The sequence below is a fragment of the Chelon labrosus genome (assembly GCF_963514085.1).
Source record: "Chelon labrosus genome assembly, chromosome: 18".
Lineage (NCBI taxonomy): Eukaryota > Metazoa > Chordata > Actinopteri > Mugiliformes > Mugilidae > Chelon > Chelon labrosus.
The window spans coordinates 18744107-18770829 of record NC_140351.1 but is presented as its reverse complement, the minus strand read 5'-3'; the positions used below and the strand labels follow the sequence as shown (position 1 = coordinate 18770829).

The 26723-nt window shown below is 43.8% G+C and overlaps 1 protein-coding gene across 1 annotated transcript; it reads left to right on the top strand.

Moving 5' to 3' along the window:
• Nucleotides 1–2031: 2031 nt before the first annotated feature.
• On the top strand, nt 2032–25608 carry zbtb47b (zinc finger and BTB domain containing 47b; the record flags this gene model as incomplete). Its single annotated transcript, XM_084566475.1, has 6 exons — nt 2032–2152; nt 20457–21845; nt 22323–22470; nt 22931–23046; nt 24464–24608; nt 25163–25608. The coding sequence occupies exons 1-6, from the start codon at nt 2150–2152 to the stop codon at nt 25606–25608; spliced, it is 2247 nt and encodes a 748-aa protein (XP_084422601.1). The 5' UTR covers nt 2032–2149.
• Between the last annotated feature and the right edge of the window lie 1115 nt (nt 25609–26723).

Here is a 26723-nt window from a genome sequence, read left to right as displayed (position 1 = left end):
ACTTCTGGTCAGGATGGAGCGGTGGCAGCACGGCCCCGGGGATCCTTCAGGAGGCCACAGGACAAGGTTGGAACCACCGGTGGAAAGTGGACAACTGGCCCGAGGCCTGGAGGCTCAGGGTTTTATGTGGCAGTTTCTATCATGAGAAAAGGCAATTATTTTGATGCATTTTTCACATTTCATTTAACGGTTCCAGCTTTTTTGATGTGTTTACAGAATAACAAATGTTCACTATTATCTGGACGTTTATAGGCCAAAGAGTTAATGATCAGCAGCTGAATCAGTAATGAAAATAAATGCCAAGAATATGTTTGTTTTATGTCTGGTAATACAGTATGCATCACTTTAAAGTTGATATGCAACAAAATCATACGGGCCTGAAAGGATGAAAGTCTGATATTATTTTTTAATGAGAGCCAGATGAATAGGAAACAGGGTAACAGCTGGGGATCACTAATTATACTATTTAATTTAAATATATTTATATATTATATTGAATCTTCAGCAGATGCAAGATTAGAATTCGGCATAACATTATAACCACCTACCTAATATTGTGTAGGTCTCCCTTGTGCCTCCAGTTATGACACATCAGAGAATGGACATGGGCCTTCTGAGGGTGTCCTGTGGTGTCTGGAGACAGGATGTTGTTAGTGGGGGCCTTTAGGTTCTATGGGTTGAGGGGAGGGGCCTCTGTGGATCATCCCACAGATACTTTGGGATCTAGTGAATTTGGAGGCTTTTATGCTGTTTTTCATGTTTTGTTTTGTTTTGAGTTGTTCCTAAAGTGTTTTTGTGTGTGTGCCTGTGTCAGGCTGCATCCTGCTGGGGATGGCTGCTGCCATCAAGGAGTGTCATTGCTATGGGAGTGGGGGTGCCTGGTCTGGTCTAGGTGGGTGGTACATGTCTAAGTAACATCCGCATGAATGTCAGGTCCAAAAGTTTCCCAGCAGAACATTGGATTGTCTCAGTGTTATTTACTTCACCTGTCAGTGATCGTAGCTGCTGCTGCTGCTGCTGCCTGTATTCAGAGCTTACTATACTTATATGGTTATACTCCTGCTTATCTATTTTTTATTTTTTTTTTTCCTGTGCTGCCGATCTGGAGTCAACATAACAGTCATAATGTTGGTTTCGCGTCCTGAGTTTTTATCACCAGGCCCTCAGGTTCCTCAACTCACAGTAATCTTATGAACACACACCCTATCAGCCAGTACACTACAATGTACCACTTCCACTTGTTCCCTTTTGTAAATATGCTGTAAATTCTGTAATCTTAGTGCTTTAACTTTTAGTGTTTATATTGGTGGGCTCTTACTATTTTTTTTTTGTTATTTATGGCTGAGAAGACCAGTTCTCCCGTCCACAACATGCCATTGCACTGTTAACCCTGCCTTAATCCTGCACATGACAAATAACCCTGTGTCTGATCACTATAAATTGGCCCTCACAGCAGTTTAATCTGGCCCTTATGTAAAAAGTGATGGTGCATGGTGGAGATAATCCTGCTTAATAATAATTAAAAAAAAAAAAACTGTGCACATGCGGCCATATTTCACCCCTAATGAAGAGCCTCGACGTGGAAAAGTTGCTCTATTTGGCGCTGATCTCCCGTAAAGGGGTCACGCGTCGCGCAAACGAAGTTGCATCGACTTCTGTAATGTGGGAAATGAATGAACTCCCTGACCTCCGCATCTGTCTGCCCGCCTGACGTCACTGTGTTGCAGGAGCGCACAGCGAAGAGGAAGCGCACGCGGGTTTTTGCGCCATATGTCCGTGCGTCCTTCCCCCGGTCTCCTCTCCTCGATCGCGGCGTCCACGCACAGCACAGAAACAGAACAGCACAGCACACAGAGAAAAATGCGCCCGTCTCGCAACTCCACGTTTAAACAGTACCGTGTCCCTTTAAAACCGTCTGACAAAAAGCCCATATGATCCCCGAGCTCCAATCACCAATTCCTTCTGCAAAAGCAGCCTCTGCATTTTTTTGTCTGGCTGAATGCTACAGCAGCACGGGGGGAAAAAGATTGAGGATAAGGCAAAAGCTGAAGAAATGTGACAATTCAACGCTCATTTTCATGGCGAAGGGAAAACTGGTGCGAAAGGAGTTATTCTGGGACTCCTTTGAGCCTCGAAACGCTGGATCAAAATGGTAGGCTCCGGAGCAGCGCTGCATTTTTGTTTATTTTTTTTTTTTTTTTATGTGTGTGTGTCCCTTCTTGATCTCTTGCAAATTTGAGCTTCTTAGCAGGCCGACCAAACTTGCCACACTTCTGCCTCATCGCGGTTCGGTGCCACCGGTTGTCACACGCGTGCTTTGCGCCTCGTATCGTTTGCAGGGAAGTTTGGAACTTGCCGACATGGCACAAGTTGGACGTTGAAGGCGCCTGGAAGAACGCGATGGCCACAGTAGCTACATTGATGCGGAGAAGGAGTTAAATTCTTTCATATCGGGGCGCTTCTGCAAGAGGCGCAGGTCGTGACTGGTGCAAATGTGGACAGGATGAGGGGAAACTAAACTGGCAGGCGGCCGGTGCAGGACAACTTGGTCTGGCTTCTTCATTCATGCATGCATTAGAGAATCAGTGTCACTCTTCTTGCTTTCATAACTTTACTTGGTTGGAATCAAGTAGAGGGGAGATAGTCCTGGGGATAGTATTGGGCTTGGATGAAGCTGCCTACTTCAGTTAAATTCAAATGAAATCGAGGCTAATATATTTTATGAATTCATATTTTATTTGGTAGTTTTTGGTCTATTTTATCCGCTGCATGACTTAAGTTGCTGCAGGGAAAGGTCAGAGTCATTTCTGCCGACTGATAATATCCCCTTTCACTGTGGCTGACTTGTAATGTAGCTGGTATTTTCAACCAGAATCCATGTTTTCATTCCCCCTGCATTAGCAGATATGAAGGTGATTGTGACAGAGACAGAGAGTTATGGGAAGAGAGAGGCAGATAGTGAGGCAGACAGTCCGCTCTGTCTCCAGGGTCATTTTAGGATGCCTCATTAGGAAAGCATGTGGAGCTCGATGCAGTGGTGGAGTAATCCCAGCGCGCGTTCACATCTGGAGGCTTGGGTTAATATCTGGGTCAGGTCAGCAGGGTTAGCCCTGGTGCTCGCTGGGTGGCTTCTGGTGGGAGCAGAGAGATGGAGAGAGAGCGAGAGAGAGAGAGAGAGAGAGAGAGAGTGTGGTTTTGTTATCGCTGTTTTTTGCTTCCCCCTTTACTGTTTTGCAAGTGCACGAGAGCAAATGGTGATTAAGTGTGCATGGTGAATGCCGATCGGAGATAGTGTATCTTTCCGCTGTTTTGGTAAACATGGCCATTCTGCAATTACTTTGCTCACATCAAAAGCGGATTAGTCTCAGCTAATTTTGTTTTTAATCAATGGCTTTACCTTATATCCCATAAACACTCTTAATCATGGATGAATTACTAGATAGGCCCAGCAGCACGGGCCTACAGGCCCAAGGAGTCACGACACCCCTGGACCAGAGCCTCGGTATGAGAGGTCTGTAAACGTTTAATGATAAAAATTCAGTCAAATGAATCCAGAGAGGCAAAGTGAGCAACCGGACACAAAGGAGTTACAAAGAGACACGAAACAAGTGTGTCTAGATACAAAAATAGAGACACAGCAAGCACAAAAAGACCAGTATGAGTATTAATAAGAAGTAAAACGGCCACATGGAGAACAAAACTGACAGAAATTGATCACAAAGAGACACAACACAATCACAGAAAGATGCAAATTCACATCTTGACTAAAGCGATGCAAAATAAAAACAAAAAGACCTACAGTAAGTGGAAATTAGAAGCGAAACAACCAAAGAGAGACCAAAATAAGAAGAAGCAGACAGAAATGGACCCGAAAGAGATACAAAATGGTTAGTAAAAGATGTGAAATGAGTAAAGCTTGGTGCAAAGGTACCACAAAAAGTAAGGGTGAGTAAAAATCGGAAGCAAAAAAACAATGTAGGTTAATTTGTGTCTCTGTGGGGACAGAAATTAACCACACAGATAAACGGAACAACACAATGACACAAGACTATTACAAAGAGATGCTGAATGAGTAAAAAGTATAGTTAAAAAGAGACACAGAATCACAACAAAAAAAATCCAGACAATCACAAAAAGACTCACTACGAGAAGAAATTAGCCAAAGCAGTAGAGGTCAAAATGAGAACATACAGACAGACGCTGACCACAAAGGGACACAAACGACCACAAAAAAAAGATTTGAAACAATTACAGAGATGTGAAATGAAAGTGTTTTGCAATACAGCCACAAGAAGACACACCGTGGGTAAAGATTAGAAGAATACAGAAAGATATCGCAGTGACAAAACACCTAAAAAGATGCATAATACAGTTACAAAGGGATGCAAAATTATATATAAAAAAAAAAGAGATGCAAAACAACCATTAAAAAAAAAGACTTTATGATTCAAAAGTTGAAGCAAAACAACAACAGAGAGATCGTCAGGAATAGACCGCACAGGACACAGAACGACCAAGAAGATACAAAACTATTACAAAGAGATGCAAAATGATTAAAAGGACACTCTAAATGACAACATACAGATGCAAAACTTAGACTCAGATAAACTTTATTGATCCACAATGGGTCACAGTAGCTTAGTTGCACATAAAAAAAACACTCTTAAGAACCACAAGTAAAAGAAACCGCATTTCTTTACCACAAGTAAAAGAACGATTAAATTAAATAAAATAAAACAACCACTGACATGAGTATAAAGTAGGGGCAAAGCATAGACGGAGGTCAAAATGAGTAAAAGCAGACAAACATTGATCACTAATAGACACAAAACACCCAAGAGGACACTACAACAACCAGGAAGTGTCCTTTCATTCTCTTGTTTTGTAGTCGTTGGTTTACTGTACATGTGTGTGCCTAGAGGGGCAGATGTCTTTTAATCCATCTATGCTCTCATCGAAATGAAAAGATTGTACTTGTTTCTCTCTTTATTTGGCAGATTATGTCAATCTCCCTCCCTTTCATGAGCACTAATTGTTTATAATGTACATTTTTGGCCCTGCGATGCAGTTGCGTTCCAGTCAGCACTGTGTGGTCCTCAGCAACTCCTACTCTGTCCTCTCAGGGTGCTGTGAGTTTTACGTAACTGCCTATTCAGGGCATTCCTGCCCACCCTTGACTTTGAGGCTTCGCTGTCTCTGGGTGCTGAGCGAGGAAACTGCCTTTAGTCTTTGTGACAAGTGCAGCCAATCCCAGAGACCCGGCAACAAACTCCAGCAGACATCTTCGGCCCCTGCTTGGAGGCCTGCTCTCCTTGGAAACTCCGGCCATACTGTAGGTGCAGCTAATTTATGCCCCTGAGATTAAGAACAGTGGACAAGGCCGTGCAGACAGCAAGGTCAAACTCTCTGGGCTTATGTAAGGTTTCTTTTGTTCTTGTTTGTTCAAATGGCGAAAGCCTGTTTGAAGTAAGTTCAGGTTCTTTTCACTCTTTGAATAAATCCACATTTTTATAGTTTCTCAGTAGCCAGCATCGGCGTCTTTGTATTCGAGGGAAAACTGTCTCTCCAATTTAACCCTGTGGCACTTTCTTAAAAACGACTTTGAACTGAGTTATCAAAGAGGGCAAACAGCTTTTTTCTTCTTCTTAAACTGCAATATGAAGATTTCTATTAGCCTTTCATTGGCAGGCCTTTTAGGAGTTTTGTTTTTAAAGGTGGGAGCTTGACTTAGGAGGAGCTTTAAAGCGGATGTAAATGAGTTTTCATGCTGTTTTTCAGAGACGTGCCAAGCAGAGAAGTAGGGACCCTTGATCTGATAGTCGGCACAAATATTTGTTGGACGTTTAGTCACAGACGCAGATGAATGATGTTTGGATTTTACACAGGAATGACATTATTAGCTATCTTTAGCCGCCGCTCTGTGTTTAGAGTTGTACACGTGCTACAAATAAAACTCCACCACAGAGTAATAACTTGTTGAGTTTTAATCCTTCCAGTTAAAGGAATAGTGTGGCATTATGGGAACCAAAATCATAGGTGGAGGTAGATGAGAAGAGTGATACCACTGTCTGTGTGTCAAAGATGAGGCGCCATACAGTCAGGAAATGGTTAGCTTAGCTTAGCACAAAGACTGGAGGTGAAGAAAACAGCTAGCACACAAAAAGCAAAGCTTAAAAATGTTTCTAACACTTCAGATGTTTTAAATCTTATCCATCACACACACATACCCATCAAGGACAGGATCTAGTCTACTAAGGTTGTAAAATTGCTCTTATGTAAGGAGTGCTGTGGACACTTGTACGAATTTTGTCAATTGTCGAAAATAGTTGGTCTTAAGTTGACCTTCTAGACTCCGGTTGCCTAGGTAACCCTCTTGTATATTTTCCATCCCAATCTTTCTGAGTGAAACAAGCAGAACTCAAACTGGCATTATGGATTGCTAAGAGCTAGCTCTTCTTTACATCACAGCTCTCAATTTGAAAAGAAAACGGTGTCAACGAGGTCGCACCATCTGGGTTCACCTGACCCTCAGAGCCCACTGTGAGCCTGGTGAATCTGGTGTTAGGAACCAACCAGCATTTTGGGGAACCCTGAGCTTGCATCACACCTAAACCAACCGTGTCAATTGTCCCAGCTGGTCATCGCTTCAGTTGCTTTTGAAAAAATTGAGATTAGTTTGACTTGGTACCCTCTTATCATTGAAACGCCTCGCTGAATTTCATTGACATTCAATAGTCTGTTGGCGCCACATGGCGGTTTGATGCTATGAAACCAAGGATTGCTCGTTTTGCGGATTCTCCTCGAATCTCTCGCCCATCTTCACTGGGGGGGGAGCAAAAACTCGAAGACGAGACTATGACAGACCACAGAGCCTTGATCTTAACATCACGGAGTCAGTCAGGGATTACATAAAGAGACAGAAGACAGGAGAAGAGACAGATGATACTGATTGCAAGTTCTCCATGAACAAACTGTTCTCTGCACAAGAAATGAGAAATGGTCCAGTTTTGAAAGCGCTGGTATTCACACCAAATATTTGATTTGATGCAGGTTTTTCTATTGTGTGTGTGTGCGCTTTATATGTTAATAGGTAACGAGATAAATAAAAAGTATTTGTGGTATTTTTTTTTAAAGTATCCTGGCCTTACTTTGAGTCCTTGAACTTTTGCACAGAGCTCTATCTCGGAAAATATCTCTGCTCTGTTGACTTACCAGCTGGAAGCTACTGCTCACAGCCAAGAAACAGTCCATCACACACCTCTGTTTAACAGCAGCAGTTTGCTGAGGTGCTGCAGGCAGATATTGTTTCTTCCGGACAGGACCAGGCTTGCTGTTTCCTTCTGTTCCCACTTTTTGTGCTAGGCTAAACTAAGCTAGCCGTCTCTTTATGTAGAATGAAAACTAAGTTGTGTCTGTTTTCTCATCTCGACTCTTCACCATGAAGCAAAGAAGCACATATCTGGAAATGTCAGGCTATTCCTTTAAGCTCGTGTTCACCGTTGCTCTGAGGTCCACTGATTGGTTGCGCTTGCAGAAAGCCGATGCTCCTCCTCTACCTTGTATTTTTTCCCTCCCTCTGTCCTCTCTGACCTTCTCATCAAACATGTCAACTGCCTCCACACACACACACACACACATACACACAGCATGCCCACACCGGAGAGATTCCTCTGATAAGGAGCTCTTTAGAGTCTTGTGTTAGCCTCTTCTCTCTTTGTGTCATGCTATGAAAGGGATAATGAAGATATCACAGTTTCATTCTGTGTAATAGCCTCTGGGTATGTCTGCACCTGCTCTCTGCTGCACACCAGAGTTATCTGCTGTTTCTGGTAGATCACTTCACAGGTGCATCCTTCACCCTTTGTATCATTCATGTTTTCAGATTTAGGCGCTACAGGCTTAATTTTTGTTTAACGTGATTGTCTTGTTTGCTTTTTACACGTGGATATATCTCTGTTTGCACAGCCTTCCACACTTTATTGTGCCACAGGTATTCGGTGTCGCATCAGTGTGTTTACTCATGAATGCATGCACAGCAGTGTGTGTGTGTGTGTGTTTGTGTGTGGCCGCGTTGTGCACATGCGTGTGCGGTGCTGGCTTGGGAACAGTGTGTTATGACTCCAGCAGAGCGGTGGTGTGTGAAGCGTTGTAACGTGTGTGCGAGGAGGAGATGCCAGCACCACGGGCCCCTCTCTTGGCCAGGCTTCCTGACTCAGCGCTTCCTCTCCCAGCTCATTGGCCCAGACACAAACTTCCTGGCAGAGCTTCAGTGCGGACGCTCTAACCTCATCGTTGCCCCTCGCCCCCCGCCCCCTGCCTCCAGGCAGCTCCTTTGATTATCCAACCACTCGTCATCTTCAACTCGAGGCGACCGGCAGTTGATGTCTTCTTTCAACATTACTTCTGATTGGGCAACACACACACACACACGTTCACCCACACTGTCATCAGCCTCGCCAAACTGTTAAAACACATCGTCGCCCAGTCTGTTCAAAGGACTTGCAGGACTTTGCAAATCATGCAGCCGAGGCGATCCCACTCACGCTGTCAAATTTTAATGCACTGTACGTCACCAAGATGCTGCTCATGCTGTGTTCTCGCACTTATTTTTGTTTGTGCATCCCAATTTCATGCTCGGGTAAACGCATATCAGTTGTAGATTGGCTTGTCACCTGTGGTTGCATTAACATATAGATGGAAATGTATTTAGATCTAATGGCGGAAGCTGGTTTAGCTCCACCAGGGCAAGGCAGGGGCAAGTCCAAACTTCTGGATTAGGACAGGGAAAAGCCTACAGTGCGGAGGGGGAGATTGGATGTCTCGGATTAGAGCGGCACTAATGCTGATAATATTGTCTTTATTAATTGCACCCAGCAGTGAATGCAGTGGTTAAGAAAGTTGGATGTTTTAATAGGCTGGAGGGAATAAAATAATTAGCTAAAATGGTCGAAGGAGAAAAGTGAATAACCAGCAGCCAACTGTAAAGCAATGTAGGATTTGCCTCTTGGTGCATCTGAATTGGTCCTGCTGTACATTTTACCTGAAATCTCATTCAGTTTTTCTTGTGTTCAGGCCATTCAGGTTGTGGAGCTCAGTCGTATGGAGTTCATTTGATTTTTTTTCTTCTTTAAATATGCAAATGTTCATCAGGGACAGGGCTGCAACTAACAATTATTTTAATTATTGATTAAATGTCAGATTAATTTCGCAGACCTTTTTTAGAATCTGAGGCTTCGCAAAGTGCAGGAGGATTTTTGGACCATTGTTCTGCTTCGACTGAGACAGGTTTTCATTATGTCTGATGCGAACAGCTTTTTTGAGATCACGCCAAAGCATCTAAGTTCGATTAAGGTCTGAGCAGACTTGTTGTCAATTTACTTTGATTCATTGTCAGACTGACATTATCCACTAGATAAGCTTATAATAAGCATGATGCTACCTCCACCGTGCTTCACTTCGGGGTGGTGTTTCCATGTTTCTCTGGTGTCCTGCCATGGAGGCCATGCCTGTTAAATGATTGTATATCTGTTAGACTCATTAGCCAGCTCAGTTCATTTATTAAAACCTTTAGATGTTACAGTGACTTTTTGTCACCTTGTTGAGCATTCTGCGTTCTGTTTTTTAGTCGTCTTAGCTGGACCCTCACTTAGAGGGAAGTTTGGCTTGAGGACTAAGTTTGTAACTCATCAGAATTTAGATTACTGTGCAAGCCTTTCCAGCTCTGAGCCTTCTGAGATCTCCAGAGCTTTAGCAGATCCTTGTTGCGAGTCGAAAACATTTGAGCCACTTCCCTTTTCTTGATGCAATTAGCTTATCTAGTGCACTGTATGCTGTGAATGTAACCATGCGATGATTTCAGCGTTACAAGACAAAACGGATACAGTTTTGAGTTGCAGTTGTAACGTTGTTGAACATCTGACCAGATTTTAAGATGAATGCATAAATACATGTGATAAATAAAAAGGATCCACTTACATTTACTGGCCATTGCATAAAGTCTGTAATGACAATTTTTAAGAACAAACGTCAGGAGATTCTGTCTAAGGACTTACATGCATACTGACTGATTTTGTACCACACATGTAACATGAAATGCCAACCAAAGGTGCCAGTACACATATTCTTTATGTACCAAAGGCTGTAGAGTTTGGAGGTGGTGGATGGGTCTGTAGCTTGTTGGACTTTAAATCAACACCCTGACACTGACCTTTAGATTCTTCCATGTAATCGTAACCATGATCTCCTAATGACTTAAAGTGACGTAGAATGTCGTAATCGTCCACCCTTGATATTAATTATACTAAACAAATCATAGTTTGCAGATAACTGCAGTCTTTCCCAGAGTTTGACCTTTAACATAGTTGCCAGACAGAAATTGGAGAAAGCAAGAATTTAAAAAATGTTATCACTGGATGCAAAATGGTGTTTGCAGAATTGTCTCTATTGATGTTTCTGTCTGAGGATGAGGTTTCTTGACTTATGGGTCAAACTCTTCCCATGTCTTTCAATACCCATGCAACCATTTTTGCTTAAAAAAGTTTAAATCGAACACCAACGACTTTCTGAATGATTTGTTTCCTAGTTCAGCAAATACGTCCTCATTAACGCTTTTGTGGCAAGCTTGGATGGGTATGTTTGGTGCATATCACCAATAGTCAAGTGTTCAGACTTTGCAGCTTTCGCAGCTTTGTGGGATTTCTGATTGTTTTTGTTTTTTTTTCTCCAAAAATCTGTATCGCATGCATCACTAGTTTACTGGATTATATAATCCCATAGCACAAGGTGTAACTGTCAGCCTTAATACCATTATTATCGGATAAACGGTGCCTTCCCACTGAGTATTTAACTCCACTTTAATGTGGCTGTGCATGTGACAGTGCTGTGTGTGACCTCAGCAGTGAGTGTGCTGCCTCCCGCTGCTGTGGCTTCCCCTTTAGTCATTGAACATTGATTTTTATTAGCATTTTTTATCATAGGGCTGTAACGATCACCACGGGGCTTGTTAAAAGTGAGACCTTCTCTCTCGTGTTATTACCGGCCTGGCTTGTCTGCGCAAGAGCAACATGTTTGATGACAGGATAATGGGAGTCCACTCACATTTAGATACTCTTATTCATCGCCGCGCATCTGCAGCGTCATCGCGTATGTAAGCCAGACTTCCTTATTTCCTGTTTGCTGACGTGGGTGTGGATATGATGAAGGTGTGCATGCACAGGCTTTGGTGGGGGTGGGGGTGGATGTGCTACTGTATATTGTTCTACCTCAAGGTCAGTGCTGGGTCTCTGTGCTGATTGGATTTAGACAGGAAAGGAGGGACTGCAGACTGCAGACAGAGGAGATAGCTCCTAATAGACACATGGGTGGATTATGACACAACGGGCCCCTGAGTGCAGACCTGTAAAAGGCCCCTAGATGAGAGCAAGAGGCCTAAGGCTGAAAGTCATTTTGTATGTTCATGGTAATTTTTTTTTATGCAGTTTTGTTTCTCTAGTGATCGTATAGTGTCTCGTGTCTATGTTGTAGTGTTTATGTGATTGTTTTGTGCCTCTTTCTAGTAATTTTGTGTCTTTTTGTAGTCTTGCTTTGTCTCTTTGTAGTTTTTCGGCGTCTCTTTGTAGTCACCAATTTTCCCATTGCTGTCCTTTGTGTATTGTGTCTCTTTGTGTCTGTTTTGCATCTCGCAGATGCTGTTTCATATGTTTCTCTAGTTGTTTGATATCCCTCTTCAACACTTTGCAGTGCATAGAAGCCTCACCCCCTTGGGATCTGTGGCCCCTGGGTCTCTCTCTGGATAATCTGTCCATAATAAGACACAAAGACTGAAACTGGCAGTCTATTTTCCATCCATGCCAGTCCTGCCCAGCTTGTATCCCAAACTAGATAACACCGGAGGATTAAGCCGTGTCACGATTCTCACCCAGAGAATCAGAATTCACATCTCTGGCTCGGGATCTCTGGGACTGAACCTGTCGTTTGTCGTCAGCAGCAGGGGCTGGTCTAGTGAGCACACAGAGGACACAGTGTCAGTCATTACCCTGATGACTTTTTAATGGCTGTCTGATTGGACTCCGCCGGAAATGACATGCCCTTGTCCCGTCCTGTTTGGTGGCGTTTGAGCATGAGCCGATCCATTTGCAGCCACGTAAAAAGCCCTCTGACGTTACTGTGAGACCAGACTAGCTGCTGGAACTCGGTGATCTCTTTGTGGAGAGTTTGCATTCGGGACTGTCATGCTCCGCTGTCGACTCCTCTGATGATGACTCAGGGATATGTGTGTGTGTGTGTGTGTGTGTAGGGGTGGCCACTGCTCTCCTCCCATCTCCATGCCACTGAGTGAGATGAGGCCTGACACGGTGCCCACTCTCCTTCCTCCGGGTGCCAGTCACGTCGAGCCCAGTGCTGGCCCCCTCAGCAGGAGGCCTTGCTTTGAAGAGGGCTGCTGAGTGTGCGCTTTACGGCAGGTTGAAGTACTCTGTGGGTGGAAGTGGAACGTCACATTCCGCTGACCCCACCACCACCCCAGTGGGTGACAAGGGAAGCGGGGCCTGAGCTCTTGGGGTTGCTGTCCTGGAGGCTAAGCTGGGTGATATGTTTTGTTTCCTGATGAGACTTCACTGTGCATATGGAGAGTTCGACATTTGTCTGGTAGCAAGTTTCACTTGTTCACAAATACACATCAAGCATAACATTATGACCACTGACAGGAGAAGTAAACAACATTGACCATCTTGTGACAATGCAATGTTCTGCTGGGAAACTTTTGGACCTGGCATTTGGGTGGATGTTACACTAACAACATTCTGTAGCCAGACACCACAGGACACCCTCAGAAGGCCCATGTCCATCCTCTGATGAGTCACAACTGTTTTAGAGCCACAAAGGAGACCTACACAATATTAGTAAGGTGGTCATAATGTTATGCCTGATCGGTGTATGTGCAATGAGCCTTTTCTGAGATTTATGGAAACGAGTTTTGAATTGAGTCTTTAGACAGAGTTGCATATAAATTTATTTGTCAAACAGAAATTCTTTAGAGAATACTTTCTTGATGTGACCAAATCTGTTAAATGTGTTCCACCGTACTCAATATCCTCCAAAAATTCACTTACACAATTTAAACTGTGAATGTTTGTGAATCATTACTTGGACAAGTCAATAATCAACAGGATTGGTTTATGAAAAGCAATACAGAGCTGCACATTTCTACTTGCTCTTTATTTGCCACATTGTTAATTCTACACTGTCTACGTTTAGATATCAGTATTAATGTGAGCGGCTGCAATCAGACTTGATTTATCCAAAATTCTAATTACCCCGTTAACTTGGAAGGCATGTGTTTGCCAAGATATTACACACCAGTGTGTAGTAATATTGATTTGTTTTCACATTGCCCGGCCCTGGTTAAACGTGCCTCTTTCAAAAGATGGGGTAGGATGGGATGGAAGAGGACGCCGGGTTCAGTCTGAGCAGTCTGTATGTAGACCGAGAGAAAGCTTTAACCCCCTGCAGAGTTCCCCCCGTGGGACTCCCTCCTGCCTGAATACAACCAGCCCTCCCTCGTAATATTGATGCGCCCATGACTCGGAGCTGTTCTCTGACATTGGCCCCTGCTAATGGCTCAGTCTGTTCGCCGGTCAGCAAACAAAGAACACAGCCAAGGTAGATGTTGCTTTGCTCTCTGCTCCTGAATCGAGGTGTGTGTGCAAAATAGATTCCAGCAGGATAACATGTGGTCCAGCTTGTTTTAACATAAGAGAAGATATTAAAAGGAAATCAGTTGCAGTTTTGCTCAGGGTAAGAGTTTGCATGCTCCCTACTGAAGGACTCATTTTTAGAGATAACTACATTACAGGGGAACCTTTATAATGGCAGCTCTGCAGAGGTCACAGCACATCCACACTCTGTGGTGATGGGGGCTTTATAGAGCTGTAAATCTGCATGGACCATGCAGTGAAAACAGTGTGGGAGAGCAGGGACATTCTCACCAGTGAAAGTCAAATTAGAAAGAGGGGTTTCATCCTCGGACTCGGCCCTGCCTGGCTCGCGTCCAGGCGTTGAGGCTCTGCCAAGAGCATACCATCAGCCCCGACATGGCTGAGCTGGGTGAGAATTCAACACTTTTTTAAACACTTTGACTGACACATTAACTGTGGTCCTGACTTGCACCTCCTAAGGCAACTCCCATTCCACAACAATAATTAGGGAAACTGCCTGGCTCCTCTTGGGCCGAGCTATAATTCTCTGCATCATCCATCACAGCTTCATCTTAACTGAATTCCCAGTGAAGTAGTTGCAGTGTTTGAAACTTTGAATTTTGTTTAAAGCATTTCCACCAGTTTTTTTTTTTTATGCCTGATTATCTTTCCAGAATGCATCATCCTTCCAAATTTGGGCCAGTTTGACATCTGACACGTTCCTGAATGAAATGTCTTTTCCTCTAATGCAGCAGCAGCCCATTAGAGCAGTTAAACAATTGCTGGATTTGTATTTGTATGAACTGTTGCCTTTCAGAGTTTGACATTTAATTACAGAGCCTCCATCAGGCCAATTAGTGTAATATTTTGAGTGGAAAACAGTGAAAGAGGACTAATAGTCTGCAGGCATGCTCACAGCTCTGTATTTAAGGACTCTGGGGCTTCGACTTAATACGCTCACAGTGACAATATTAACATGCTTCTGTTTGGCATGCATATCGTTTAGCATGTTCACTGTACGTTATACAGTGGTGTAGTGGTTAGCACTGATTCCTCACAGCCTTTCTGTGCATGGGTTTTCTCTGGGTGCTCTATCTTTCTTTCACAATCCAAAGACATGCTTGTTAGGTTATCTTGTGATCAATAGACCGTAACGTGAATGTTGTCTCTATGTGTTAGCTCTGTGATAGACTGGCAACCTGTCCAGGGAGTATTTACTCCTAAACCAAACTATTGGAATAAACTAAATTTCATCCGGATGTTCATCTAAAACATAAGAGGCCAATAACTTCGGCTTCATTTGTCTTATCTGAGCAGACCACATAGCCCTACACACTGCAAAATACATCTGGCTGATCCTGTCACATCATTAATAAACACTGGTAACCCAGTGCCACTGGAAGCCATGCATGAGACGATGTTGTATGGTTCTGATCATGAGGTGCTCCAAATTTTCTCTAGATCTTGGTTTTATCTGTCCAAAGAATGCTGTAACAGAGCTGTTTTTTGTTATGTGTTATCTGTTTTTCTGTTCTTGAGGTTTATCAGTGGTTTGCACCCTGTATCCTGCATTTACTCTTGTGAAGTCGTATCTTTTATAAAATACCCAGATAACGATAGGTCTGTGTACTGGAGAAAGTTCCTCACTTGGCGGGATGTTATGAAGGCGTTGTTCTTTACTATGGAAAGGATCCTGCAATCATTCACCACAGTTTGCTTGTACTGAGAGCGGACATGATGCAAGTTCACAGAAACGGTTTCCAAATGCCAAACTTTAAATCAATTCCACGCCCTTTACCTGCTTAATTGATCAAAATTTAACAAAGAAATAAACCGAATTGGCTGTAGTAAAAAGACACCCGTGTCTGGAAGGTCCAGTCGCTGGTTAATCGGTATTCCTGCCTACAATTACACCATGAAGATAAAAGACCCCTCCAAGCTACTTAGAGAAAAGGTTATTGAAAAGTAGTCAGAGGATAGATACCAAAAAATGCCAATACATACCCTGAAGTTCAGTTAATCTATTATTAGGAAACAGAAGGAACATGGCACTTGTTAATCTGCCTTGAGCAGGCCATCCTCAAAAACTGAGTGACCGTGCAAGAAGGAGACTAGTGAGGGAGGCCACCAAGACACCTATGACCACTCTGAAGGAGTTTTAGCAGCTGATTTGAAATTCTCTGCATACAGCAACTGTTGCCCAGATTCTTCCCCTGTCAAAGCTTTGTGGGAAAGTGGCAAAGAGTTATTTAAATCCTGAGTTTGTTAAAAGGCTTCTTTGGTCTGATGGTCTCTTTTTGTCTAACTGTGGTCCTTAGAGACTATGTTTTCAAATACTGCACATCACCACAAACACCATCCCTACCATGAAGCATGGTGGTGGCAGCATCATGCTGCAGGAACGCTTCTCGGGTTGTAAAGGTGGAGGGTAAAGTGAATGCAGGGAAATCTAGACAAATCCTGGTGGACAATCTTTAAATCAAATGTTAGACAAGCTCTGCATGCAGATTTGATTTATTTGTTAACATATTTGTCAGTTTCAGTTGATTATCCAACTTGATAATTAGCTGATTATCTGACATTTGTTCTTCACATCTAATTCAGTTGATGAAGTGAAGTGTTGAACGCAGGTTTTCGAGCCAACAAGCTTTGACTTCCAGGTATCATAAGGTGAACCTATAGTATCAAATGCAGCACTGAGTTATAACAGTGACTTTTCTAAATCATCTAAAGGGCACATGCATGTTCTACAGAAAAGTGAACTATTTTTATGGAACTGAAATGCATCAACCTTGAGAGCTGCCTTGTGAAACCATCCCACCGAGGCCTCCACAATGCAGAAGTATCCCCTCGCATTAGTTGTGTTTGGCAGCTGATGAAATGATCTGCGTGTAAAGGCTGCGCCGGGCTTTGATTGAAGCCAGTTTAAATGACGCCTCTTGTTGGGTGCGTCAGTAATCCCCCCGCGGTGTGTTTGTCACAGGTCAGGCCACATATGAATAATGTATTGGGAGACATCTGACTGAGAGGCTGGTTAAAGGTGGCGCTCCATCTAATGACAGCAAACAAGCTCTCTGTGACATTTCCAAGGAAAGGATGGGGGCAGAGAGGGAGGTAATGACAGGCAGAGATCGGGGTGGGTGGGGAGGGAGCGAGTCAGATTAGTCTTTCAATCCAGAGTGCTCACTCAATTTGTTTGGCTACAAGTATGATGAAATGTGACAGGGTGGCTTTGTCTTTGATGTACAATGTGACATCCACAGCAGCTGCATGGTAACTATAGATGTTTGTTGCTGGATTAAATAGTTATGAAGCATCTGTCTAGATGAAAATAATGCCATTATTCTCTGACTGAAACCCATCCGTCATTCAGCAGCCTTCAGGGAAAACTTGAAGAGCACCCCTATTTGAAGGTTTTCACTCTAGAAAGAGATTAAATTGCGTATAGTTTGCTCAGCAGTAGCCAGCTAGGTAAACGCCTAACGCCACAAACATGAAGCAAATGCAACAGATAATATTACTCACTAGCCATATGCTGCCTTCAAATGGAAATTCTTGGTGTTAACATCCATCAAATGGTAAGTTGAGAGAACGCCGCTGCGAGGCAACTGTTGATGCCAAGAAGACACCCAGACAGTTTACAAATCTAATGAGCCAGTAAGGTAATGTAGGAAATGTAAGGGCATGAGGAGGATGAGAGTTTTGGGAATAGCAGCATTTTTGGAACATTACAATATGTTCACTGGAAAATTAACTTAAACAACTTTTGTCATTTGTGACAACGCCAGCAAGTACATTACAACTGGTGAACTCCAAGTTTTCAGAAGATCTTACACTTTTGAGGTCTTGAATACCAAAAGAGGGGCTCTTCTTGTGAACATAGTAAACATGATCATTGGTTGGCAACAATATTTTCATGGAGCCCTCACCAACGACTAAAAGCCAGTCCGATATTTAGTCTTGTCTGAACTTTTGTTGGGTTACTCTCTCTTTCTCAGTTTTACCTACCTCTGTCAATGTCCTCTTCTGTCTCTTCAGCCCTCCATTAATCCATTGAAGATCCATTGTTGGTACTTTGTGACGTAGTACTTCCGATTGCGGATTGGTCAGTGTACCGTCAAAATCCTTTGAAGCTGCTGTTTTAAGGTTAAATGGTGACGTGATGCTGCTTTATTGCTAACTTCTTGAGTCGTTTCAATGTGCCCATCAGTTTTCTTTTAAAAGAATTACCAAAATTACCTTAAGTTCCTCAACAGCTGGTAATACGTACAAAACTAGTAAAAAAGGTATAGTTTAGTGCTGTCCAATAGCTAGTTACCAATGTACTTTTTAAAAAAATAAAATTCTAAGTCAATTCTAAGATGACGAGAAAAAGCAAATATGTAAAAATATAGCAGGGAGAGGGAATTGCTGTTCATTTGTATGGATAACATGGATAACAGTCTGTGTGCAAAAATATTTTTGTGCTCTCGACTCTTTGCACTTTCTGTATTATTAAGTCAGCGAACGTAGCAGCCATACAGACTTGTGCAGACAGTGGGGAAATCTTTTGGGAACTCATTTTGGGTTCTCTTTTATAGGTGCATATGCGTAACATCATTATTTTTCATTTGAATTCACAGTGTGCAAGTCCCTGGGAACAGATTTACAGACTCACTAATGATGGGTCAGACACTGATCCTGAACGCGCAGGAAAAGTGAAGTGAAGCTGCTGACACACCGGTTTTGTTTGAAAGAGCACAAACTGAACGCGTAAATGAAAGGAATGTGTCGTTGGTTCTTTTACTTTGAGCCGTGGATGTCTTGAATCTGTTTATGCTCATCCTCTAGAACGTAATCTTTGCCTGCGTTGTCCTATTTCAATCCCAGATGAAGAAGCAGATTGCTATCGCTAAAAGAGCATAACTTCCAGTCTGCAACTTATACTCGATCTGATTAAGGCTGCCGCGTTTTGCCCTTGGGCGATGTCTGCAGCCTTGCACGGAGAGAGATAACCCGATCTCCTCTCCTCTAGCTCAGAGTCCAATTTAGCAGCTCAAAACTATGAATAAATCTAACACCCCATAATTGAATTCTTCAAACAGAACAGATTTTCAAGGTTAGGCCCAGATGCAGATCCATTCTCCAGCCTGAACAATGTAAAGTCATTTTCATCTTACAGAGAAAATAGGTAATATTTTTTATTTTTAAATTTGAAGGACAGTGAATCAGATCCATTAAAATTCAACATAAGTACCTTAATTGCTTTTGTCTGGAATACATTTGTTTAACCTTTTCTTTGTTGCATGTCTGGCCCTGCACATGTAACTGCAAGTAATTTAAAAATGTAGATATGTAATTATTGCTGAGAGCTGTATCATCTCCACCAACATATTAGCCAAAAGGAGCCTTGCATCAACACTCGTCCCATCCGGCCTTCAGAAGACGCCCAGAATGATAATTTCCATTAATTGTTTGGAGGGTTAGTTAGTATTTATTCAGCATGGTTTCCCTAATTATTTCTCTGGACGTGTTTTGTCGTGTGCATAATTCGTCGTTCCTCAGGGACAGTGTAGTGAGTGGGTGTGCTGAGAGAGGCGGCTAATAGGGGGGAAATGGCATTGAATACCAATGCACAAACCAGTCGGTCCTTGCAGGGAGACCAGACACTGTGTTTGTGTTTGTTGTGTGTGTGTGTGTGTGTTTGTGCATGATTGCACATCACATATGCGTGTTGGTGTGTGTGCTCTCTGTTTGCTGCTCTGTCCCTGCTCACATCCCGTCTGGATCGAAACCTTGCCCTTCCTGTGCTAAAATAAACCCACCTTGGGAAGTTGAGGACCTTGCACAGAGCGCTGAGTGTTACACCTTTTGATTTTTCACTGACTTGTACCGCGGAGCTTGCATGCAGTCCGTGACTTGTCCGTGCTCTGCGCTTAGCCTCACAACAAATACGCCACCACGGCTGCAGCACAGAATATTGTCAGTGTAATCTGACTCAAATCAGCTCTTAATGGATACATTTATTTTTAAAAACGTACCAAAAAAATAACAAAAACTATGAAAAAATGCATTACGTCGACTACAGCCAAATACCACAGCGTTAACGTCCTCAAATAGTTTGCACTGCCCCTCCCAACACTGGCTTTTATGCAAATACACACAGTTCATTAAGAAAACACACAATATAACAAAGACACCATGAAAACTTCATGACCCACAACTAAATTTTTTGATCCCTCTTCAGAAGCCCTCTCACCTTGAGTTTTAAACGATCCCATTAATGATCGATTTTGAGTTCTGTGGCTGAGGAGCTGCACATATTGATCCCCTGAAAAGAGTAAAACCTCAGCCCAAAGGCGCTTTTATGAAAACACAAATCCCCATTAAGGCATCCTGAGGTTGAAAGACCCCGCAAGGTTTCTCAATGTCGCCGAGCAACACAACAGTTTTTGTGTGTTTAGTTAAGGAAGCCTTGAGCACTTTAAAGGCGTCTTGTTCATGTTGGCTTAGATCCACATTTCCATCTCAAATGCACAAAGTTTGTCTGATTAAGATCATTTCGTGTGATGAAAAGCTCAAGAACAGCTTCTAAATGGACTTCAGATTGTTTTTTCACTTGCTGATTCCAAGTTGAAGAATGGGGTTTGAACCTCAGAGCTAGCTAATTTGCTCTCCTGAGAATGTGGCAGTGGTGAGACTTGATAAGCAAATAGTATTTCTTGCCATGTGAAAGTTTCTGTCTCAGCCTTTTCCCTGTCTCTCTCCCTCCATTACTTCCAGCTCATAGTGGAGAAGACCACAGACTTCCCCTCTGCTGAGTTCTCTCTGGTGGAGGATGTGGCTCTGCACTTCACCTGTTTGATGGACAGGCTGAACGAGCAGCGCCTCTTCCAGCCTGACCTGTGTGACGTTGACATCGTTCTGGTGCGTCAGCACAGCACCTTCCCGGCGCACAAGGGTGTGCTGGCTGCCTACAGCCCTTTCTTCCACTCTCTTTTTGCCCAAAGCAAACAGCTGCGGCGGGTAGACCTGTCACTCGATGCCCTGACCTCTCAAGGCCTGCAGCAAATCCTCAACTTCATTTACACCTCCAAACTGCTGGTGAGCAGCCGCACTGTCCGCGACGTGCTCAACGCCGCTACCTTGCTTCAGATGAGCGACATCGCAGCCTCCTGTCGCGACCTCATAAGCAGCCACTCGCTGAGAACCACCTGTGCAGATATGGCCAATCATGAAGGGCTTGGCAGCAGTGACCCAGCTGCTGTAGCGATGCCCCCCAGCCAGCTGTACCGGGAGATCAAACAGGAGTCAGAGCTAGGCAGGGTGTACACCAGAGAAGGCAGCAGTCCCTTCTCTGTCAGAGTGGAGGAAGCGGGTAAGACGGCTTCCCAGACAAAGCAGTACTACCAGAAGGAGGAAGGCTCAGGAGGTGGAGCCAGCACAGGTGTGGGTGCTTTGTGTAAAGTGGAGGGCAACGGTGAGGAGTCGAAGACAACAGATGGCCATGCCTCCTTCAACAGAGACCAGATCATTGTTGAAGTCAACCTCAACAACCAGACCCTCAACGTGTCAAAGGGATCGGAGGGCAAATCAGCCACCGCCACAGAGACTGCCGCCATGTTTGGTCATTGCCATGACAACGAGCAAGACTCAGAAGGTGACGAGGAGAACGAAGTGGAGAATGATAACGCAGTTGACGAAGAAGATGATGAAGATCTGAAGAGGGGTGACATATTAGGGCGTAGCAGCGAAGAGGAAGACGAGGAGGAGGATGAAGAAGAAGAGGAGGAGGAGAACACGCTTAACATTCCAGGCTTGGAGCAGCCGGCCATGGTGGATCGACCGCGCCGGGGCACCAGAGCCCTGTCCGTGGCGGGCACCACCGCCTCCATGCGGCAGACACTCGCAGAGGCCACGCTGGCCAACCAGCGACAGGGCGGGAAGAGGACGCTGGACGCGGAGGGCCTGGGCCAGAAGGTGCGGCTGGAGGAGAAGCAACACTTCCCATGTAAGAAGTGCCCTCGCATCTTCAACAACCGCTGGTACCTGGAAAAACACATGAACGTCACTCACAACCGCATGCAGATCTGCAATAACTGCGGGAAGCGCTTCCTGCTGGAGAGCGAGCTGCTGCTGCACCAACAGACCGACTGTGAGAAGAGCATCCAGGTACGATTCAACCGTTAGAGACACCCACGCAAAGTTTTAAAATCCCAGCTTCTCATAGCTGTAATTTCGGCTTTACTTAGATCACTACTAGTACAATAAATCCTGTTATTGAACATCTTTCAATATTTAGTTTCTAATTAGTATATGCACAGTTGCAGCCATTAACACCAGTCAGTAGCTCAGTCAGTCATAATCAGCTCTGATATGTCTCACTACCTCTGCATACCCCCTCTGCACCGAGACGCTGGCCTCCTGCTGTGATTTTGAAGATCATTTGCAGCTTTAATCTACTGACTCTAATTGCTTTTTTGCTACAGCGCATGTTCAAGTGTCTGTATAAACACACACACCTGGATTATAGTTGTAAAGGCTGTTCCAGTTCTTTTTAATATCTCATACCCAAATAATTCCAGAACTCACTATATTATTGCCGTCTTTTGTGTGTTTTTATTCTTGTTTTTTTTTTTTTTTTTGAAGTGCGTGACTTGTGGCAAGGCCTTCAAGAAGCTGTGGTCGCTGCACGAGCATAACAAGATCGTGCACGGCTACGCCGAGAAGAAGTTCTCCTGTGAGATCTGTGAGAAGAAGTTCTACACCATGGCTCACGTCAGGAAGCACATGGTCGGTGAGTGGCAGAAAAATCAACTATCCTGATTGGTCACTTTGTTCCCGTGTGTTACTTTAAGCTTCCCCTTCCACATCCCTCTGATTGTTGCGCAGGATTTGTTATGGGTGTTGCTTTCCTTTTCCACTTTTTGGGGAGATAAGCATCTTATTTCCCCGGCGGGTTTACATCACTCCTTGTGTGCGTCCATGCTCCTACAGTTAAAGAAGTACTTGTGTAAAGAACTTTGTCATGGGTCCTGTTTATCCTTTCTTGACAGTCCAATGTATGAGGAAATTAATTATTTAGTAGATGAGGCCTCCATTGTGCTTAGCATTGTAATTAGCCAAAGAAAAAGCATCTTAGTGTTTGATTGTTTATCCTCCTGCAGCCATTTAATCAAGGCTGGCTCAATACTGAATCGCGCTAACTAAACTGTGTGTGTGTGTGTGTGTTTGTGTGTGTGTGTGTGTGTGTGTAGCCCATACGAAGGACATGCCGTTCACCTGTGAGACGTGTGGGAAGTCCTTCAAGCGCAGCATGTCCCTGAAGGTTCACTCTCTGCAGCACTCGGGAGAGAAACCCTTCAAGTGTGAGGTTTGAGCTCCTTTTATGCGCTGCTGCTCTCCCACTTCACTCGCATGAAGGCTTTCAAGTCCAGTCCTGAGATTTATTTGTGTGTATTTGCGTTAGGAGTGCCAATCAAATTACAAGTATCTCGTGTTCTTGCGGGCCTTTTCAGTGAAATACCCATGTCAGGGTTAAGAAATCCAGACGAGGAAGATGCGCAGATGTGCGACCGAAGAAAAATGACTATTGGCAAATAATTTGAGAAGTTAAACTGTGAATATCGATGGCTCTGCTAGTGTTTCTTTCTGTCATTATGCTCACTCCACGGCACACTCTTAATTGAATAGTATTCATAGACTTTTTGAATGTGGCTCTAGCTGTTTTTGCATTTGTGCATTGCTAAAGTTACTGCTTAAGGTTTTGCAGTGTATGTTAGATTAGCTCTGCATAAAGAGTGGAAACATATGAGATTAAAATCATGCCATAAATAAAAATGATAATAATAGTTTTCAAACTCCTCTAATAGAGAAAGTTGATTTTACTACTCTACAGCCATATACGTACGTGTGCTGCTGTTGTCAGCCAGATCGTCCCTCCTGTTAGCGTATTCTTTGCATGTCAGTCTCTGATGAAGCAGTCTGTCATTCCCACCTGCCCTGGTAAATCAGAAATGTGACTGGACTTCCCTTCAACAAAGTGTTACCAAAAGGTTAAAAGCACAAGGCCCTGCCTCCGGTAGCCCGGATTTATTTCAGGCCGGAGGAGCGAGAGAGAGAGCGCTGCCAAAAATCACAAGACTCTGAGGCTCATAACTTTGTGGTCAAATCTCTGAAGAAAAAGTGGGCGTTGCAAAGCCAGCTCTGAAAGAACAGTGCAGTACGAGTGAAAATATACATCCTTCAGAGATACAAAATACAGTTTAACAAACAAACACGCAGCAGTTTTCAGATCTGTAGACCTGTGAGAAGTGAGAGAGTACTGTAAAAACATCAGTATCAAATAATTAAAGAGATTTAATTTTATTTTCAGGTTTTTTTTTTATTTCAAATTATGGCATGATTTTAATCCCATAGAAACGTGGAAGAAACCTGGCATACAAGCATGACAGTCTTTTGGCAAGAACTTGACTTCCTTTAAAATGAAAACAAATCTTGTTTTTCAGCTATTTTAGATTCTTATTCTTAAATTTAAGTGACTTTCATATGTACCACTGTAAAAGTACAGAATTAAATTTTAACACGGGGCCAAAAATAAGGAGTTTTGACCTGGTAATTAACTGTACTTTACGACTGAAATCTGTCACAATGTTTGTAGAAAAAACTGTCTTACAGCTGATTGATTTTATTATTTGAGGTTTGACTGATCACTGCCTCGTCCCATCCAGTGCTCTCTGGACCACTGGTTGTGACAAGACTTTAAATGTGTTGAATGTGGCCCGTTTCAGAACTGTAGTGAGCGATTCCAGTACAAATACCAGCTGCGCTCCCACATGAGCATCCACATCGGACACAAGCAGTTCATGTGCCAGTGGTGCGGGAAGGACTTCAACATGAAGCAGTACTTCGATGAACACATGAAGACACACACTGGTGAGTGTCTTTCACGTGTCGCTGATGAGGAATCGCAGCGGCAGTGTTTTGAGTGCGGCTTTATGAAGTTGATATGGCGGAGCTTGTTAGCAAACTGTGTTTTCACACGCTCGGCACACATGAAGCGCTCATTCTGAAGTTGTGTTTGTGACCCCCTGATGATTTCAAGTCCAACATTCACTTTTGATTTAGCCCCGTTTTGCTCATCTCCTAAATAAGACTAAATAAGTGGTAAATTCTCCACTATGTTCATCACTCATTTTATCTCCCGGGTCGCTGGCTGCCTGCTGCAGCTGGAAGAAATTCCGATGGAGAACATTCAGAGTAAATGAAAACAGTAAAGTTGCAAGCCATAAATCAAATTTATGTCCTGATAGAAGCTATAAAGGAGAACTGCAGTTGGTGATAATTCACTGCCCTTCATACTATTAGCAACCCCCTTCACATTAGACGTAGTCATTTGATGTATTGCCAATATAAACTATATCAAGGCAGCTTTAAATTTTATGATGAATGTTGAAAATGTGTCAGGCAGGTGTGTTTGCGTTCTGCAGGAGAGAAGCCGTACATCTGTGAGATCTGCGGGAAGAGCTTCACGAGCCGGCCCAACATGAAGCGCCACCGCCGCACCCACACCGGAGAGAAGCCGTACCCTTGCGAGGTGTGCGGCCAGCGCTTCCGCTTCTCCAACATGCTCAAGGCCCACAGGGAGAAGTGCTTCCGCGTCAGCAACCCTATGGTCACCGACGGCAGTGACCCCCTCGGCCTGGACCGGCCGCTGGCCTCCCCCGCCGTGGACTCTTCCGGTCAGGTGCAGCTGGGGACGGCGCACCCCGCCACATCTGTGACCACGCCCGCTGCTGCCTCCAGCCCCCACCCACTCCACGGCACCCAGCTGTCTCTCCCCCTGCTGCACTCCATGGGGGGGCTGCCTCCCACTCCGCATTTACCCCCACCACCTCCCCTGTTCTCTGCTGGTAGGATGAACTCCAACAACTAACAAAATCTCTGTAGCATTGAAAGCACTTTGTTACTTTTCTTTTGTTTTTTTTTTTCTTTGAGCTTTTAAGAGGACTCCTGCAGCGGGAGAGCGGTAAGACCTCAGTGACATTTCCACTGAGGTGAAAAAACTGAAAAAAGGCTACGCGGAGGCCTCGTAAAAAACACACACACACCTACCACAATAAGAAAGAATTATTTTTTACTCTGTTGAATACAATAGATAACCTCAGAGTCCAGTAGGACGTGTCGTCATCACTCTTCTACTCATGATTTTCACATCTCTGCCCTGGTTTCCTTTGAGATTTTCCAACTTCCCAAGCATCTCTCCAGAGCCTTCCACAGTGCATTGATTGTAGCGTCTTTTACAAAGTGGGACTGGAAGTTTCCTAAACCTTCACTCACCCGGGGGGTCATCAGTTGAGCTAGAGCCACGCCACGTTGAGAAGATTTATTTTTCTTTCTCTGCCAAGATGTAGCGAGTGGTTCTGGCCTGACCCAGCAATAACCAAATGCTGATTTGTCTTCGAGCTTATACATGTGTATGGCATTGCCGATAACCAAATCCTGTTAGCTCACCTGCTTATAGTTAGACATCCTTATACAGCATTTATAATCGATCCTGCACCTTACATTTAACTCCAGTGATATTTAAAGTGTACTCCTAACCGTCTTCATTTTTATAATTGTGATTGTGTGTAATTCGTGGCACGTTATGTCAGTTTCTAAGGATATAAGAGAAGTCGTGATAAATGCGTGGAGAGTCGGCCGTGCAATGCAGTGTGTGGTGTTTGTGATGGTGTGCGTGTGAGATGCGAGGCAGAGACCGGAGCTGAGAATCTTCAAATCTGTGTTCGGTTAAGCTTGAGCTTCCCCCGAGTCGGGGAGACGGAGAAATTTGTCGCCCCTCGTCTTTTGCTTACATTAAGCAAAGCGTGCTCCTCTCCTGCAGATCTGGCTTTGAGACGATACAGCACTTTTTCTGTGACTTGTTATAGTAAAAACCTAATGTACTCCGACCTACAGTATATTTGTAGGTTAAAATCTAATGTTATTGTTAACGTTGCTTTTTCTCCTGACTAAACCCAAACTGTGTGATTAGTCTTTCAGAGTATT